We start from the raw sequence: 14,543 nt of genomic DNA on the forward strand, positions 1-14,543 counted from the left end.
CTATGTAGATCCATCCGATTATAATTCCACTCTAAATATTAATAGTGTCCAACGTTACCGTCTCCACCACACCACTACCACAATTCTATCTTTTTCTCTTATATATATTATTAGGTAACACAACTATTATTAAACAAATCTATATTACTCTATTTTTCTATATAAGGCGTGAGTTCTCCACAAGCCTTTCTCATCAATCAAAATCTAAGTAAGCATCACTACTGATCAGTATACTAATCCCACACAATGACTTCCAACGTTCAGCTTTCAGAAACAAGCAGCCCAAGGAATCAGAAAAGCCGTCCGAGAGCTGAGAAGGAGGAAGTTGACTACATGCAGAGAGCTCAGTGGCTTAGAGCTGCCTTGCTTGGAGCCAACGATGGTCTTGTCACAGTTGCGTCCCTCATGATGGGTGTTGGTTCTATCAAAGAAGATGTCAAAGCAATGCTGCTCGTTGGTTTTGCCGGCCTTGTAGCTGGTGCTTGTAGTATGGCCATTGGAGAGTTTGTGTCTGTGTGTACTCAAAGAGATATTGAAACTGCGCAGATGAAGAGAAATATTGAGAACAAGACATCATTATCAGCAATAGACGAGCAAGAGGAGGTAATGTCTAACCAGTAAAAACTAAAACTTACTATCTCACATTCAAAACTTTTCCACATAGATATTTGCTACACAACTCTAACACTTTTTTTTTTGTAATCATAGTAATAATTTAGTATGAATTAGACTAAGATGAGAGATGTATGAATTAGAATGTTAGTGACATGAAAATTTTATAATGATATATAGTAAAAAGTGTAAGTTTAATGGCAGGAAGAGAAGAATGAACGGTTGCCAAATCCGGGACAAGCAGCAATTGCATCAGCTTTAGCGTTTTCAGTTGGGGCAGCAATGCCGCTTTTGTCTGCTGTGATCATAGAGAATCATAAGGTAAGAATGGTGGTGGTAGCGGTCGTGGCCACCATAGCATTGATTGTGTTTGGAGTAACCGGTGCGGTCTTGGGAAAGACAAGTGTGGTTAAGTCAAGTGTTAGGGTGGTGATTGGTGGTTGGATGGCTATGGCTCTTACCTTTGCTCTCACTAAGTTCATTGGCTCCGCAGCCATGCAAATCTAAAGGCTCTTTTCAGTAGTCTTATGCATCACAAAGTAGTAGTGTCTTGCGTTATGTTTGTGTTACAATCATTAAGGGAGATATACATGTGATGTAGACTATGTAATGCACAACAAAAACCGAAGAAGTCAATAAATGGTTTGTTTATCTATCTTCATTACCCAAAAACGTGTGACTAGAACAAATGTTTAGAAAATAAAGTTTTTTCGTAATATGTCTAAATTCGAGATTTTGTAGGACTTAAAGAATGCTTTTATCACAATATTAGCAAAGCTAAAGATTTCCCAAAGATATATTATTAATCATGTAAAGTCAAAATCAAAGTATTCAAAAGTAATTTTCACGTAACACCAATTCATGTTTTTTTTTTTTTTTTTTTACAATTTCACAAAGTCAAAATAAGTTTCTATATAACAGTGATTATGTGATATTTAACTTTATTTAATTAAAAAAAAATCTTTTGAATACCATTATTTTAGTTTTTCTTTCAAATATACCATAGTTTGTTTTTCTCCAGAAATACCATAAACATAAAAAGTTGATTTTTGAAGATGTAGAATTTTTTTAATGTTTGGGTTGAATATTTATAATTAGGGTACAAATTTTAGGGGTAGGGTTTAGTGTTTAGAATTTAGAAACTAGTTTTGAATTTTAAAAGAAAAATTTTTAGTTTGGTGGTATTTTTGGAATAAAATGTATTTTAGTTGTATTTTTGGAAAAGAAAACTTATAATGGAATGATACTTTTGGAAAATAGTCATTTTCATGGTATTTAAGACAATCCCCTTTTCACTAAAATAAAAGTATATTTTTTTTTCTTATTTAATTCTGATTTTTTTAAAATATAGTATTACGTAGCATATTACTCCATTTTTATTGCTTAAACTAATAGGGAATGAATAAGGAGGTTAACCCACAAAGAAATGGATTATATACTTGGTCAAAAGCCTTAATCTCTTGATTTTGCTCTCCATAGTCCATACTAATGAAGTGGTGTAATTAGCGTTTTGAGTGGGGCAGCAATGCCGCTTTTGGTTGCTTTTTTCATAGAGAACCCATAAGATAAGAATGGCGGTGGTAAGCTGGTAGCCGTCGTGGCCACCATAGCATTGATTGTGTTTGGAGTGACCCCAGGGGCGGACCCAGAAAAAATATTAAATGGGTGCAAAAAGGTAGCACATGAGACTTGAACACACAACCTTAAACACTACATGGGGGCATTTTAACTATTTTGACACTTACAACTTTAATTTTAATGTAAAATTTTTAGTTTTTAATAGGTTGGTGGGTGCAACTGCCCCCACTTTCTCCTATGTGGGTCCGCCCCTGAGTGACCCGTGCTGTCCTGGGAAAGACAAGTGTTGTTAAGTCGAGTGTTACACAATTTCCAATGTGTTTTGCTATTTTTTCCTCTAAAATAAAGTAACTCTATAATAGATGTGACTTTTACTCCAACGCATTTCTCTATTTAGTCCTCTATAATAGAATATTTAGAATAGATTCTTTTAAAATTTTAATATTAACACCACCTATTTATAAAAGTTACAAATTAGCCCATTAACTTTAACTTTTATAAAACTTATTTAAATTTAAGTTAAGCATTTATTTAAAAACATCATATCATATAACATTTTGTATAAAAAATATTATTATGGAATAAAAAACATCTTTTTCTCTTTTATAAAAAATAAAATCTATTATTAAATATATTTATAAAATTATATAAAATTATATATAATTTATCTTTTTCAAATGGTAGTCTCAAATTTTAGAATATATATTTATATAAAAACCTTTAAAATATTTCATATTATTAGTTACTAAAATATTTATTTTATTTATTTTGTTTATAAATAAAAGAAATTTAAGATTTAAAAGGACTACTTTGCAAATAAATAGTCCAGCTCTATTTATAGAGGAAAAAATAGAGTTACTATATATATATAGAGATAAAAATAGCAATCTCTATAATAGATGTGGATATAGAGGTGGGTTGGAGCAAACAAAAAAGTCGACTGTATAAGAAAACAATCCATCAAAATATAAGTTAACAGTTTTATAACAAGTCGATAGAAAATAAAATAATTCGACGACGATTTAATTTAAGTCAACAGTTCAATTATTGACACAATTAATAAGTCAACGCATGGTGTAATAAATCAATCATAAATAAACAAAGTAATCTTATATTGGGACATTTTAAAAAATGTACTAAATTTAAACAAAAATGTTCCAACAAATTTTACCGCCTTACACCTTTCTATACACTTTAAACAACACATGTTGGTTATTATATCTCAGATATGAGAAGCATTGTGTTGCAAATAAGATCTATATGGCTGAGATTTGATGAGCATTGAAAACATCCAAAAATTTCCACAAAAGGGGTTGATTATGAGCCATTACGAGAGATGAAATCCATTTAAATCAGTCATAAACACACACACACATAGTTGAATTGTAGATTACACAAAACCTGAAGAAAAGTTGACTAAGCACAATGAAGGAACTAGAGAAAATGGTAAAATCAAACAAACAAAAAAAGTTGTACTTTCGTTTCGTTAATCATGTTACTTTTTTGACGCTAACCCAAAAGATTCACATGATCAAAGTTTATCACAGTCTGATAAAGCTCTGATAAACCTATTTCACCAATCCCACAAACAAAATAGATACCCGTTAAAGCATTACACTAAGAAATTGAGCAACTCGCAAGTTCTGCAATTTTCTACTTTTGCTAGCAAAGTAGCAAAAATGTCAAAAGCAGCAACCAAAGGCATATCTAAGGCAGTAAAATTTTGTTCTGCTCCGACCTTACTTCTCCAACACAGTATGAAGAAGCTCTTTTAGTTCCTCTTTGATCAGCTTACTAAGATCGGACGTCACCATATGTAGATAGTGTAGAAATCAAATAAAATTATTAATTATATAATTTCGAATTATGATTCTTTTAAATAATTAAAATTATATTTAAAAAATTGAAATTTTAATATGATTGTTAATTTAAAAACAAATACATATTTTTTAATAATTTAGTTATTTAATTATATTAAATACTTTACTTAGTTACATTTTTAAATTTTAATTATTTTTAAATTTTGTTTTTAGTTTTTCAAATAAATTTATTCAAATAATGCTTAATAAATAAAAAGGTATTTTTTTTAACTCTTGATTTATTATTATTGCAAATAATGAGAATTGTTACAATGACGATTATACTACAGACAATTCTCTCCAACCCTATTAGATTCACCACACATTACATCATTTTCTGACGACACCTCCTTCTCCATGCGTGTAGAATCACGGCGAGCGGCTCTAGTTGTGCATTGTTGTAGATCTCATGTAAGCTTGTCTCTTTAATCTGCAAATTAATAAATCGTATTATCTGACGTCGTACCCCGATCTCTTGGTGTTGAAGTTTTAAACAACATTTGGTCAACCACTGGACCAAGGGAGATTCCACAAATAAAATGGTATCCAATTTTAGTTTAAAAAGTATAATTATCAAATAAAATTTAATACATTTTTAAAATGTCCCAAACATCAACTCTCGAATATTGTTTGGAATACTTATATAAGTTTACAACAAATTTAGTTACTCAAGTAACTTTCGATATACATAATATAAAGCGTCCTTGTAGTTACACCACAAACCACTAGCCACGGTCGATAACATATCGATGAAACCTTCAAAAACTTTTGGCCATTCCTTAAGGAATGGGTCAAACCATGGCATTGCATTCTCCCTCATATCATCAATCGTCAACGAGATCGAATCTGATAACCTCGTGACTCGTTCTTTCGCCAAATCAAACAAGATCTTGAAAACTTCACTGATTACATCAACAACTATGTTACACAATTTGGGAACACAAGAGTCAGCTGTATCTCTTACCGCTTTGATCAAGGCATTGATGACTTCTCCTGGAATCTTGAAAGTTTGAACAAAGAGAACAAAACAACAAGCTGCTACGTGGAAGATCACATAAGAAATCGAATTAGACAATAAACTTACTATGGAGAATATCAAATTTGCTAAAGCAGCTATCATCTTCTCTCGATCCTTTTTTGTTATTTTGTGTGTCTTAAGACTTTGAAAGAAAGAAAATGGGAAACAACGTGCACTAGTGTGCTTTTATGACTTTTTCCATATTGATTCTTGAATAGTTAAAGAATGTTTAGTAATTTCCATATTGACTTTTTCCAGTGACATTTTTAATCTCTCAAATATTCTTTAGTAAACAAAACTCTGAACTAAAATCTAGACATGTAAGCAAAATCTAACTAAACCATGCATGCATGAAATATAGTTTTGTTTACACAAACCAAAACAAATTCAAAAGAGACGTCAAATTCTTTTTTATATAATTAAGAGGTTTTTTTTGTCGAATCTCGTATATTTAGCCCAAAACCATAACAAGTTGTATATGGTTTCGTTACAAATGCTACTCAAACTAACGATCTCTAAATTTTTGCTAGAGATTTTTACCACATAGTGTAAGAAGATAAATTATTCCTAATCCGAATACACTAACGATGCAAATAGTCTTACATATACGAAATAAAAATCTTAAATACAGAAGCAAAAGAGAATAAACCAAGAAAGATGAAGAGAAAGAAACAAATGCATAACAACAAAAACAAATAAAAACTCATAGGGAGATTGATGCAACGAGTCGTCTTCGTTCCTAGATCGTCGTCTTCATAATAACAACAAAGCTTAATGGCCAAGAGCACGAGAGAGAGGATACAAGATAAACCCAATAGTGCCAACGGTACGAGAACTTGGTCGATGAAGAATGAATCCATATCGTTTGTTTTCTTCTTTTAGTTTTTTGTATGCTTCATTCATGTTGTTTCTGTTTATGCTTTATAAACACTACAAAAACCTAATCCTATTTTTTTCGTTTTCAGTTTTCCAATTAATGTGCTATTTTAGTTTTCCAATGCATAGATTATTTGGATTTGACCATACAATGTATTTGTTTTAATATTTGAATACTTTATGTTTTTCGGTAATCATCATGTTTTTAATACTTTTTCATAAATATAATTTTTGGTATTTTTATATCTTTTTATATATGTTTATACTTTTTCATAATTATACTATATGACATCTATATTGATAAATATTGGTCTAACTGCTTACTTATTCAGTGTTCAACCAGTCATAAATTTTGCGCAAACATGCATGTTTCCAGTGTTTAAACCAGTGGATTAAAACGTTTGAAACTGCAAGTATTCGCTTTTCGCAAAACGCAGCCTCTACATTTAAACCAATAAACTTTTATCAATTTTATTTTTTTTTCTAATATTTTTTTTCTCTAATTGATGTAAGAATTTTCTTTTATATAAAACAAGGGGGAATTTCAAAAATATCTTTTTCTAATACCACTTTTTAGAAATACCCCTCTTTCTAATTTTATCAAAAAGTCATTATAAATTTTGAAATTTATCAAAAAAATATGCATAAACTTATATTTATAGATACAAATTATCTTTCATGTGTGTAAATTTATATATATATTTCATAAGTACCGTATAAATACTTTTTAAAAATCATATAAAAAGCTTATAAAAACTTTCTAAACCTTTTAACAACCTTATAAAAACTATATAAATGCCGTTTAGAACCTTTTAAAACTTTATAAATATTTGGATTTAGTCTCCTAATAATAATGATGATCTTGATGTACCTTACCAACCATATGAAAGTTTCTAATTTTTCATATTTGATGAAAATAGATAAAAAAAAAGGGGTATTTTTAAAAAAAAGTACACCAAAAAGGGTATTTCTCAAAAATTCTCGTAAAACAATTAGATTACTTTTGTGAACTAAAGAAATTAAATATTTTTAGTTCAGTAAGACTGTAAGAGTATTAAAACAAATCTTTAATTTTCTTTTTCCAATTTATGTAAAACAAAAACTATAATTAATTTCAAAATGCGATAAACCCTACTATTTGGTATCATCTTCGAACCGGCCACACCGGAGAATTAGCTTTCCCCGAGCACTTTAGAAGCTACACAATATCGGACTTTTCGTTCCGTACAATGTCGGCGACACTCCGACGCCTCATCCTTCTCTCCTCCGCTAATCGCGTTTGTATTTTATCTCCGACGTGTCTGTCCACCGCCGTGAATCGCCACCTATCTCTGTCTTTCTCTTCTTCGCCGGAAACACACACCTCCCTTTCCCGGACTCGAACCAGAACACCACTCGAGACTCAATTCGAAACATGGATCCAGAATCTCAAACCAGGATTCACAAACTCAGACGTTGTAACAGCCTTACGAGCTCAATCTGATCCAGATCTGGCGCTCGACATCTTCCGATGGACGGCTCAGCAACGAGGCTACAAACACAATCACGAAGCTTACCACGCCATGATCAAACAAGCAATCACCGGAAAACGAAACAAATTCGTCGAAACCTTAATCGAAGAAGTAATCGCCGGCGCTTGTGAAATCAGCGTTCCTCTCTACAATTGCATCATCAGATTCTGCTGTGGTCGTAAGTTTCTCTTCAATCGAGCTTTCGATGTTTATAACAAGATGCTTCGATCTGATAACTCGAAACCTGATCTTGAAACTTACACTTTGCTTCTCTCTTCATTGCTGAAGAGATTCAACAAATTGAATGTTTGTTATGTGTATCTTCACGCTGTTAGATCGCTCACGAAGCAGATGAAATCGAACGGTGTGATTCCGGATACGTATGTGTTGAATATGATAATCAAAGCTTATGCAAAGTGTCTTGAAGTAGATGAAGCTATAAGGGTGTTTAGAGAGATGGCTCTGTATGGCTCTGAGCCTAATGCTTATACTTATAGTTACTTAATTAAAGGGCTTTGTGAGAAAGAAAGGCTTGGACAGGGTTTAGGGTTTTACAAGGAGATGAGGAGTAAAGGGATGGTTCCTAATGGGAGTTGTTATATGGTTTTGATTTGTAGTCTTTCAATGGAGAGGAGATTGAATGAAGCAGTCGAAGTTGTGTATGACATGTTGGCGAATTCGTTGTCTCCGGATATGTTGACGTATAATACAGTTTTGACTGAGTTGTGTAGGGGAGGTAGAGGTAATGAAGCTCTTGAACTGGTTGAGGAATGGAAGAAACGGGATCCGGTGATGGGTGAAAGGAACTACAGAACATTGATGGATGAAGTGTATTTTTTAAATAAGGGATGATTGATTTGGTTCTGATCATTTAGATTTACGATCAAATCGCTGAGTTCGGAATAGGGCTAAACGTTGGATCAGTTTGGGTTAAGAGTGTGTTTCCTACTCTGTGTAAATGAACCTGAAGATCTCAGTAATGATCAAGATTATATTTGGAATCCACATTTCAGGTTGAAGCATAGGGATTGTAAGACTGAAGACTTGGGCGATGATCGTGTCTAGAGATTCTGCGGTTTCTATTGTTTAAATGATCTTAGATCTCATTATGATGTATCCTTTTAGACGAATGATGTGTAGATGAGGTCCTATATCAATGGTTACTATTATTTACAAACCAAAAGCTGTACAACATTTGTTGATTTACAAATGCTCTTTCCATATAATATTACTGATGTATAACATAGTTATAACATTTGAATGTTACAAAGCTCTGTCAATTCAAGATTTGTATGATTTGTATCAATTATCCTTGTGACAGTGAGATTAGAGAGCATTGGTTATGATTTGTATCATCTTTGTTAATAGTGGGCTATAAGTGGGCCTTTCTATTAATATGGCGTAGGCCCATTGGATTTAATTTGTTCTTTGTTGACAAAAGGACGGATACTGAAACAGATCTTATATCGTATAATCCAGTGACTGAGAGAGATCAGAATCGAAAACGTGAAGATGATGAGCTCTGCATCCGCCATGAAAGCTGCTGGAGTTTTGCTTCTGCTTACGGTGCTAACATTAGGTAAAATAATCTTCTCTTCTTTATTTTCGCGTCTTCTTCTGTATCATCTCGATTCCGATTTGATTTCATCGGATCGATCTGTTCTCCGTTGTTTTATTTTGATGTTTCTCGTTGTGATGATGATGATGATGATCTTCTTCAGCTTATGCGAAGAAGTCAGGTGATGTGACAGAGTTGCAGATTGGTGTCAAGGTGAGTACTAATGCTCTTTCACGTCTCTCTAATCGGATCGTAATTTAATTTCAACTTCCATGTTTGAATTTGATTATCTGTGTTGGAGTCTGTTCGAGTGAAATTGAATTTGATCTCAGTTTTTTGTGATTAAGAGATGATAATGGTCTTGATTATGTTGTTTAAGTTCGAATTCAACTGAAATTTTTCTTAATTTGAGTGATTAGAAGATGACAATGGTCATAATTACATCATATCTAGACCTTCTCTATACACTCTTTTGCATTTTGCATCAGGCTACAATAGATATTTTGGTTTTGCATTTGTTTTCTAATCTTTCTATGCTCTGTTACTTTGGAAAGTAAATGAAGAAATTGGAATTGGACTTGGGTTCTATACTCTTTTGGTTGATGCAGTTTTGTGACCAATGCTTTCATTTGCTTCTTTTTTTACAGTACAAGCCTCAGAAATGTGATCTTCAGGCTCACAAAGGGGATAAGATCAAGGTCCACTACCGGGTAAGTTTTATTTCAAGGTTTTACACTTTTACCAGCTGTGTAACTTATGCTGGGAAGGTTTCTCCTTGCCTGCTTTGTAGTATTCTGATTATTGAGAGAAAAGAAGAACCATGAAGGAGTTTTCATGAAACATCAGGGGGTGATAATGTGGAATTACCTTCATTAGTATTTATGGAACTGTTGACATTGGATAGCTTTAGAACAAACAATGTTAATGAATCTGATCTACAAAATGCTTGGAGTGATTGACGTAATCCTCTCTTGCCTCTTGGCTCTTGCAGGGAAAGTTAACTGATGGAACTGTCTTTGATTCAAGTTTCGAGAGAGGTGACCCTATTGAGTTTGAGCTTGGAACTGGTCAAGTGATCCCAGGTTCGTTGCAATTCCATCGCATCAACTCCATCTGTTTTGCCCTGTTTTTGAAACATTTTTTAATTGACAGTCAAAACTGAAGGTAATGAAATTAATTTGAAATGTTGCAGGATGGGACCAAGGTTTGTTGGGCGCTTGTGTAGGTGAAAAGAGAAAGCTGAAAATCCCATCCAAGCTTGGTTATGGTGATAACGGCTCACCCCCAAAAATTCCGGGTATGTTATGTTATGTTGCTCGCCTGTACTTTGACTAGTAGATTATTCTGTCCATCCTTCTAATCTAATAGTGAGGGTAGAGGAGAACATAAGATACTGAATTGACCAGCTAATAAAAAATGCTGCACACATTAAACGATAAACCAGTAATGCATGTGTACCGTAAGTGCATCAGAACCAAGAACTAGGGAGTCAAATACTGAGAGTTGTTGCGCTGTGTAAATTTGCGACCCTAGCTTGCATTTGTTAATAAGGCGATATTGCGATTGAGACTCGATGTTTCATGAAATGAATGTTGATCTGCAGGTGGGGCGACACTGATATTCGACACCGAGCTTGTTGCTGTGAACGGTGAACCAGCTAGCGAAGGCAAAGCAAAGAATGAGCTTTGATTATATACCCCATCTTTGTTTTTTTCCATTTAACATGAAACCGTTACGTAGTAGTTGTTGTCGGCATTTGAATCAGAAACCGCCTAGAATCATTTACATTGCTAGTTAAAGACAATAATAATATGTTTTGGTCACAATATTAGTTATGTTGGCAGTTCTAAACATGAAAACTTGGCCTGAATAGAAGTTACCTTTATGCATATCTTTTAGTTATAATATTCGTCGATAATACAATTAATATACATATAATTTTTTTGTTCAAAAAAATATAATTAATATTTATCGACAATTCAGTAAACATATATTCTCATTCCACGTTAGATTTGGGTTTCTTTCAGCTGCATCTTCAATTTGTTATATATACAGACAGGGAGAGAAGTAAGGTGCATGCAAGATTAACTAGTTTGCGTTACATTGACCCCTAGATAGTTTAATGAAGAAGATATCAAACCTTCCAAGGGATTTGGCGGAGGAGGTGCTTTGTAGAACTCCGTTGACGTCTCTGAGAAGAGTCCAATCTACTTGCAAAAACTGGAACACTTTATCAAAATGTGGGAAGCTTTGCAAAGAAGTACCTTGCTGGTCAAGCAAGGGAAAGAGAGTTTATGGTGGTCGTGATCATGAATTTTAGGGTTTATTTGATGAGAGTTAATCTCCACAACAACCTCGAATCATATCTAAAGCGTGAAGGTGAACTTATTAGCTTAGGCGATGAAGTTGAGATATCTCAAGTCTTTCACTGCGACGGTTTATTGTTATGCACCTGCAGCACCAAAGACAAGAAGACTAGGCTCGTGGTTTGGAACCCGTATTGGGGACATACCCGAACGATCGAGCCCCCACATAACTTCTCCAATCATTATTCTTATGGTCTCGGATACGACAAGAGCAGCAAATCCCACAAAATCTAGATGTTTTTTACATTTGTTGAGTTCAAGATCTACGATTTTTAACTCTGATTCATGGAGGGTTTTAAACATCGCTCCAGACTGGAAGTTATGGTATACTCACAATGGTGTGACTCTCAAGGGAAATGCCTACTGGTTGGCTAGAGAGAAGTATTCCGAAACAAGAACAAATGATGACTATTTCTTAGTCTGTTTTGATTTCACAAGTGAGACATTTGGACCGCCTTTGCCCCTTCTGTTTGAGTTACATCATACAGAAGATACTATGAGTATATCTAGTGTTAGAGAAGAGCAGCTTGCGGTTTTGTTTCAGCCTTGGGATACATTGCGGATGGAGATATGGATCACCTCTAAGATTGAGCCTCACGCGGTGTCGTGGAACAGCAAGGTGTTCTTATCAGTGAGTATAAAACAACTCATTCATCCTCAGTATCAGTTTGATTTGGGGAGTTTCTTTGTTGACGAGGAGAAGAAAGTTGCCGTGGTTTTTGAGAGACACATGAATACATGGCACAACATGGCTTTCATCTTTGGAGTTGATTGATCGTTGAAAGAAGTGGATTTCGGAGAATCAGCATACGGAAGTTGTCAACCGCTTGTGTGCTCTTATGTTCCAAGTTTAGTGCAACTTCATTAGCCCAAACCAAGAGTTGGGGATAATAAGATTTTGAACTCTGGTTTCGGGGAGAATTAGGTTTAGAACTTTTAGTTAGAGAGAACTAGGAATCAAACTTTTCTTTTGGAGATATCTACATCGAAGTCAAAGCTCGGACTCTATCTGGTTTGATACATTAATTATCAGGGGAAATATATCGTTTTCCCATCAAATTTATTTGACTTAATTTCATAGTGTAACTTGCCCTAAAACTAATCCTTTTATACTATATGCTTCTTAGTTGGTTTCTCCTCGAAAGTATGCAATCGTTTCTTCCAATCCATTCTGATCGTTACCACCAAACAGAAGATGTAATAAACACAAAGACAAGTTGTGGTTGATTTCATATTTAAGATTCACCGGTGGAATGTGATTCATCAGTGCCAAAATTATTCTCCAAATTTAATTTAATTTTAACTCGTTTTAGGATTAACAAGTGCTTTTACTTGGTTACTTGGTTAAACTTCACTTTTAAAAAAATTTCAATCGATATCATTCATCTGCTCTTTATATGCATTGCAAACTCATGAACGCCTTAAGTTGACATATATAAAATCAAATCAAGTAAGAATTTAGTATGTTGATCAGTGGTCACAAACAAAGGCTAATGGCTTATTTCGATTCGAGTGAGACTGATGAAACTAATGAATATATATGAAAGTAGGTTTTTAGTAAATAGCAGAACACAAAGGAGGAACAAGAAACACACTAACTTATTAACTTCGTTGGCTCCAAAGGTAAATTTAAAAAGTCTCATTATCTCATTGGCTCAAAAGCAAAACTAAACATTTTCTATTTCTCGGATAAGGTTCTTCTAATCTTCTTGCACTAACCATCGTCTCCAGAGCAACATCTTATTTCCATTGGTAAGATAGATCTAGAGTTTTGTTTTATTTTTCTTTATCTTTTTGCACTAAACATATTTTGCTTTCGGCCAATAGTGCAACAATCTATAGGTATGTCGAGAAACAACTTGTGAAGAGAGGATGGGACAATACAAGTATTGGGCCGGGGCTCCTACCTAGTATGCAGGTAGTGTTTCCTATTTTCAATAAAAAGACTAACACCAACTCTCACAAGTTCTCAATACTTTTTAGTTTCACAAGAATAGAAATGCATGATGTCTGATACTATAATGCAAGTGACTGTGGTTCGACCAGAGTGAATTGGAAGAAACGATTGCACGCTTTCGCGGAGAAACCAACCAAGAAGCATATAGTTTGCTGAGAGTATTAAAGGATTAGTTTCAGGGGTAGTTCCACAATGAAACGAAGTCAAATAAATATGGCAAACAAATTGAAGTATGAGAAAACAAATTCATATTTATTTGACTAAGTAAAGATCTTGTTCAAAGAAGATGACAAAAGAGAAAACGAGACAAGGAAATATGCAAAAAATATAGGGAGAATTACTTAGATATACCACAATTGTATGTTTATTCCTTAAACAGCCAATTTTTTTTTTTATTCCTTAAATGTTTAGTGAGATGGGTGTAATTACAATAAACACCCTTGATCTGTTTTCACTTAAAAATTGCCACGTCAGATTCGACATGCCACGTCATACCTGAAATTGCCACATCATTATTCTGTCTTTAATGATAAAAGAGGAAGAAACTGAACATTTTCGTCACTATTCACAAACAAAACAAAAAACTGTTTTTTCTCTCTCGAAGCCAACGAAAAACCCTAACTCTCACCGCTTTTCCTTCTCGTTTCTTCCGGCCGCTTATCCTATTATCAGTGTGTCTCTCTCTTTCTCGTCGTTATTATTGTCGCATTTCTTCTCAACTTGGATGGAGACTTTTCGTTTTCTAACAAAAATAACAGGGAAATACGAAACGTTGTTTACGGCTGAGTTATGGTACATTACGGCTGAGTTATGACACATTACAGCTGAGTTATGGTACATTACGGCTGACTTATGCTACATTACGGCTGAGTTATGATATACTTTCTCGAGATTACAAAAAGTGTTTTTCGGGAAAGACCAACAATAATTACGTACACATATTCACACGCAGACGCATAATAAAGTCATAGAGTATTATGTTTTAAAAAATTATTCAAAATAATTCAAAATTTGAATTCAAATTTTATAAACAAAATATTCAAAATAATTTAAAGTTTTTTTTCTAATTATAGAATAATACGTCACGGCTGAGATATGCTACATTGCGGCTGAGTTATGCTACATTACGGATGAGTTTTGATATACATTCTCGAGATTACAAAAAGTGGTTTTTGGGAAAGATCAACAATAATTACGTACACATATTC

The 14,543-nt window shown here is 33.7% G+C and overlaps 3 protein-coding genes and 1 pseudogene across 3 annotated transcripts; all 4 read left to right on the forward strand.

The window, feature by feature from the left end:
* The first annotated feature begins 205 nt into the window (after window positions 1-205).
* On the forward strand, window positions 206-1,267 carry LOC17893336 (vacuolar iron transporter homolog 2.1). The gene is made up of 2 exons (XM_006298455.2): window positions 206-603; window positions 817-1,267. The coding sequence occupies exons 1-2, from the start codon at window positions 247-249 to the stop codon at window positions 1,117-1,119; spliced, it is 660 nt and encodes a 219-aa protein (XP_006298517.1). The 5' UTR covers window positions 206-246; the 3' UTR covers window positions 1,120-1,267.
* Window positions 1,268-7,097: 5,830 nt separating this feature from the next.
* LOC17891964 (pentatricopeptide repeat-containing protein At3g25210, mitochondrial) lies at window positions 7,098-8,719 on the forward strand. The gene has a single exon (XM_006297719.2). It carries the CDS (start codon window positions 7,173-7,175, stop codon window positions 8,304-8,306), a length of 1,134 nt encoding a protein of 377 aa, XP_006297781.2. The 5' UTR covers window positions 7,098-7,172; the 3' UTR covers window positions 8,307-8,719.
* Window positions 8,720-8,920: 201 nt separating this feature from the next.
* On the forward strand, window positions 8,921-10,901 carry LOC17893441 (peptidyl-prolyl cis-trans isomerase FKBP15-1). The gene is made up of 6 exons (XM_006298672.2): window positions 8,921-9,033; window positions 9,176-9,225; window positions 9,660-9,722; window positions 10,004-10,094; window positions 10,205-10,309; window positions 10,616-10,901. Exons 1-6 carry the CDS (start codon window positions 8,967-8,969, stop codon window positions 10,699-10,701), a joined length of 462 nt encoding a protein of 153 aa, XP_006298734.1. The 5' UTR covers window positions 8,921-8,966; the 3' UTR covers window positions 10,702-10,901.
* A 233-nt stretch (window positions 10,902-11,134) lies between these two features.
* LOC17891894 lies at window positions 11,135-12,246 on the forward strand (annotated as a pseudogene).
* The last annotated feature ends 2,297 nt before the right edge of the window (window positions 12,247-14,543 follow it).

The sequence above is a fragment of the Capsella rubella genome, unplaced genomic scaffold (genome assembly GCF_000375325.1).
Source record: "Capsella rubella cultivar Monte Gargano unplaced genomic scaffold, Caprub1_0 scaffold_3, whole genome shotgun sequence".
Taxonomy (NCBI): Eukaryota; Viridiplantae; Streptophyta; class Magnoliopsida; order Brassicales; family Brassicaceae; genus Capsella; species Capsella rubella.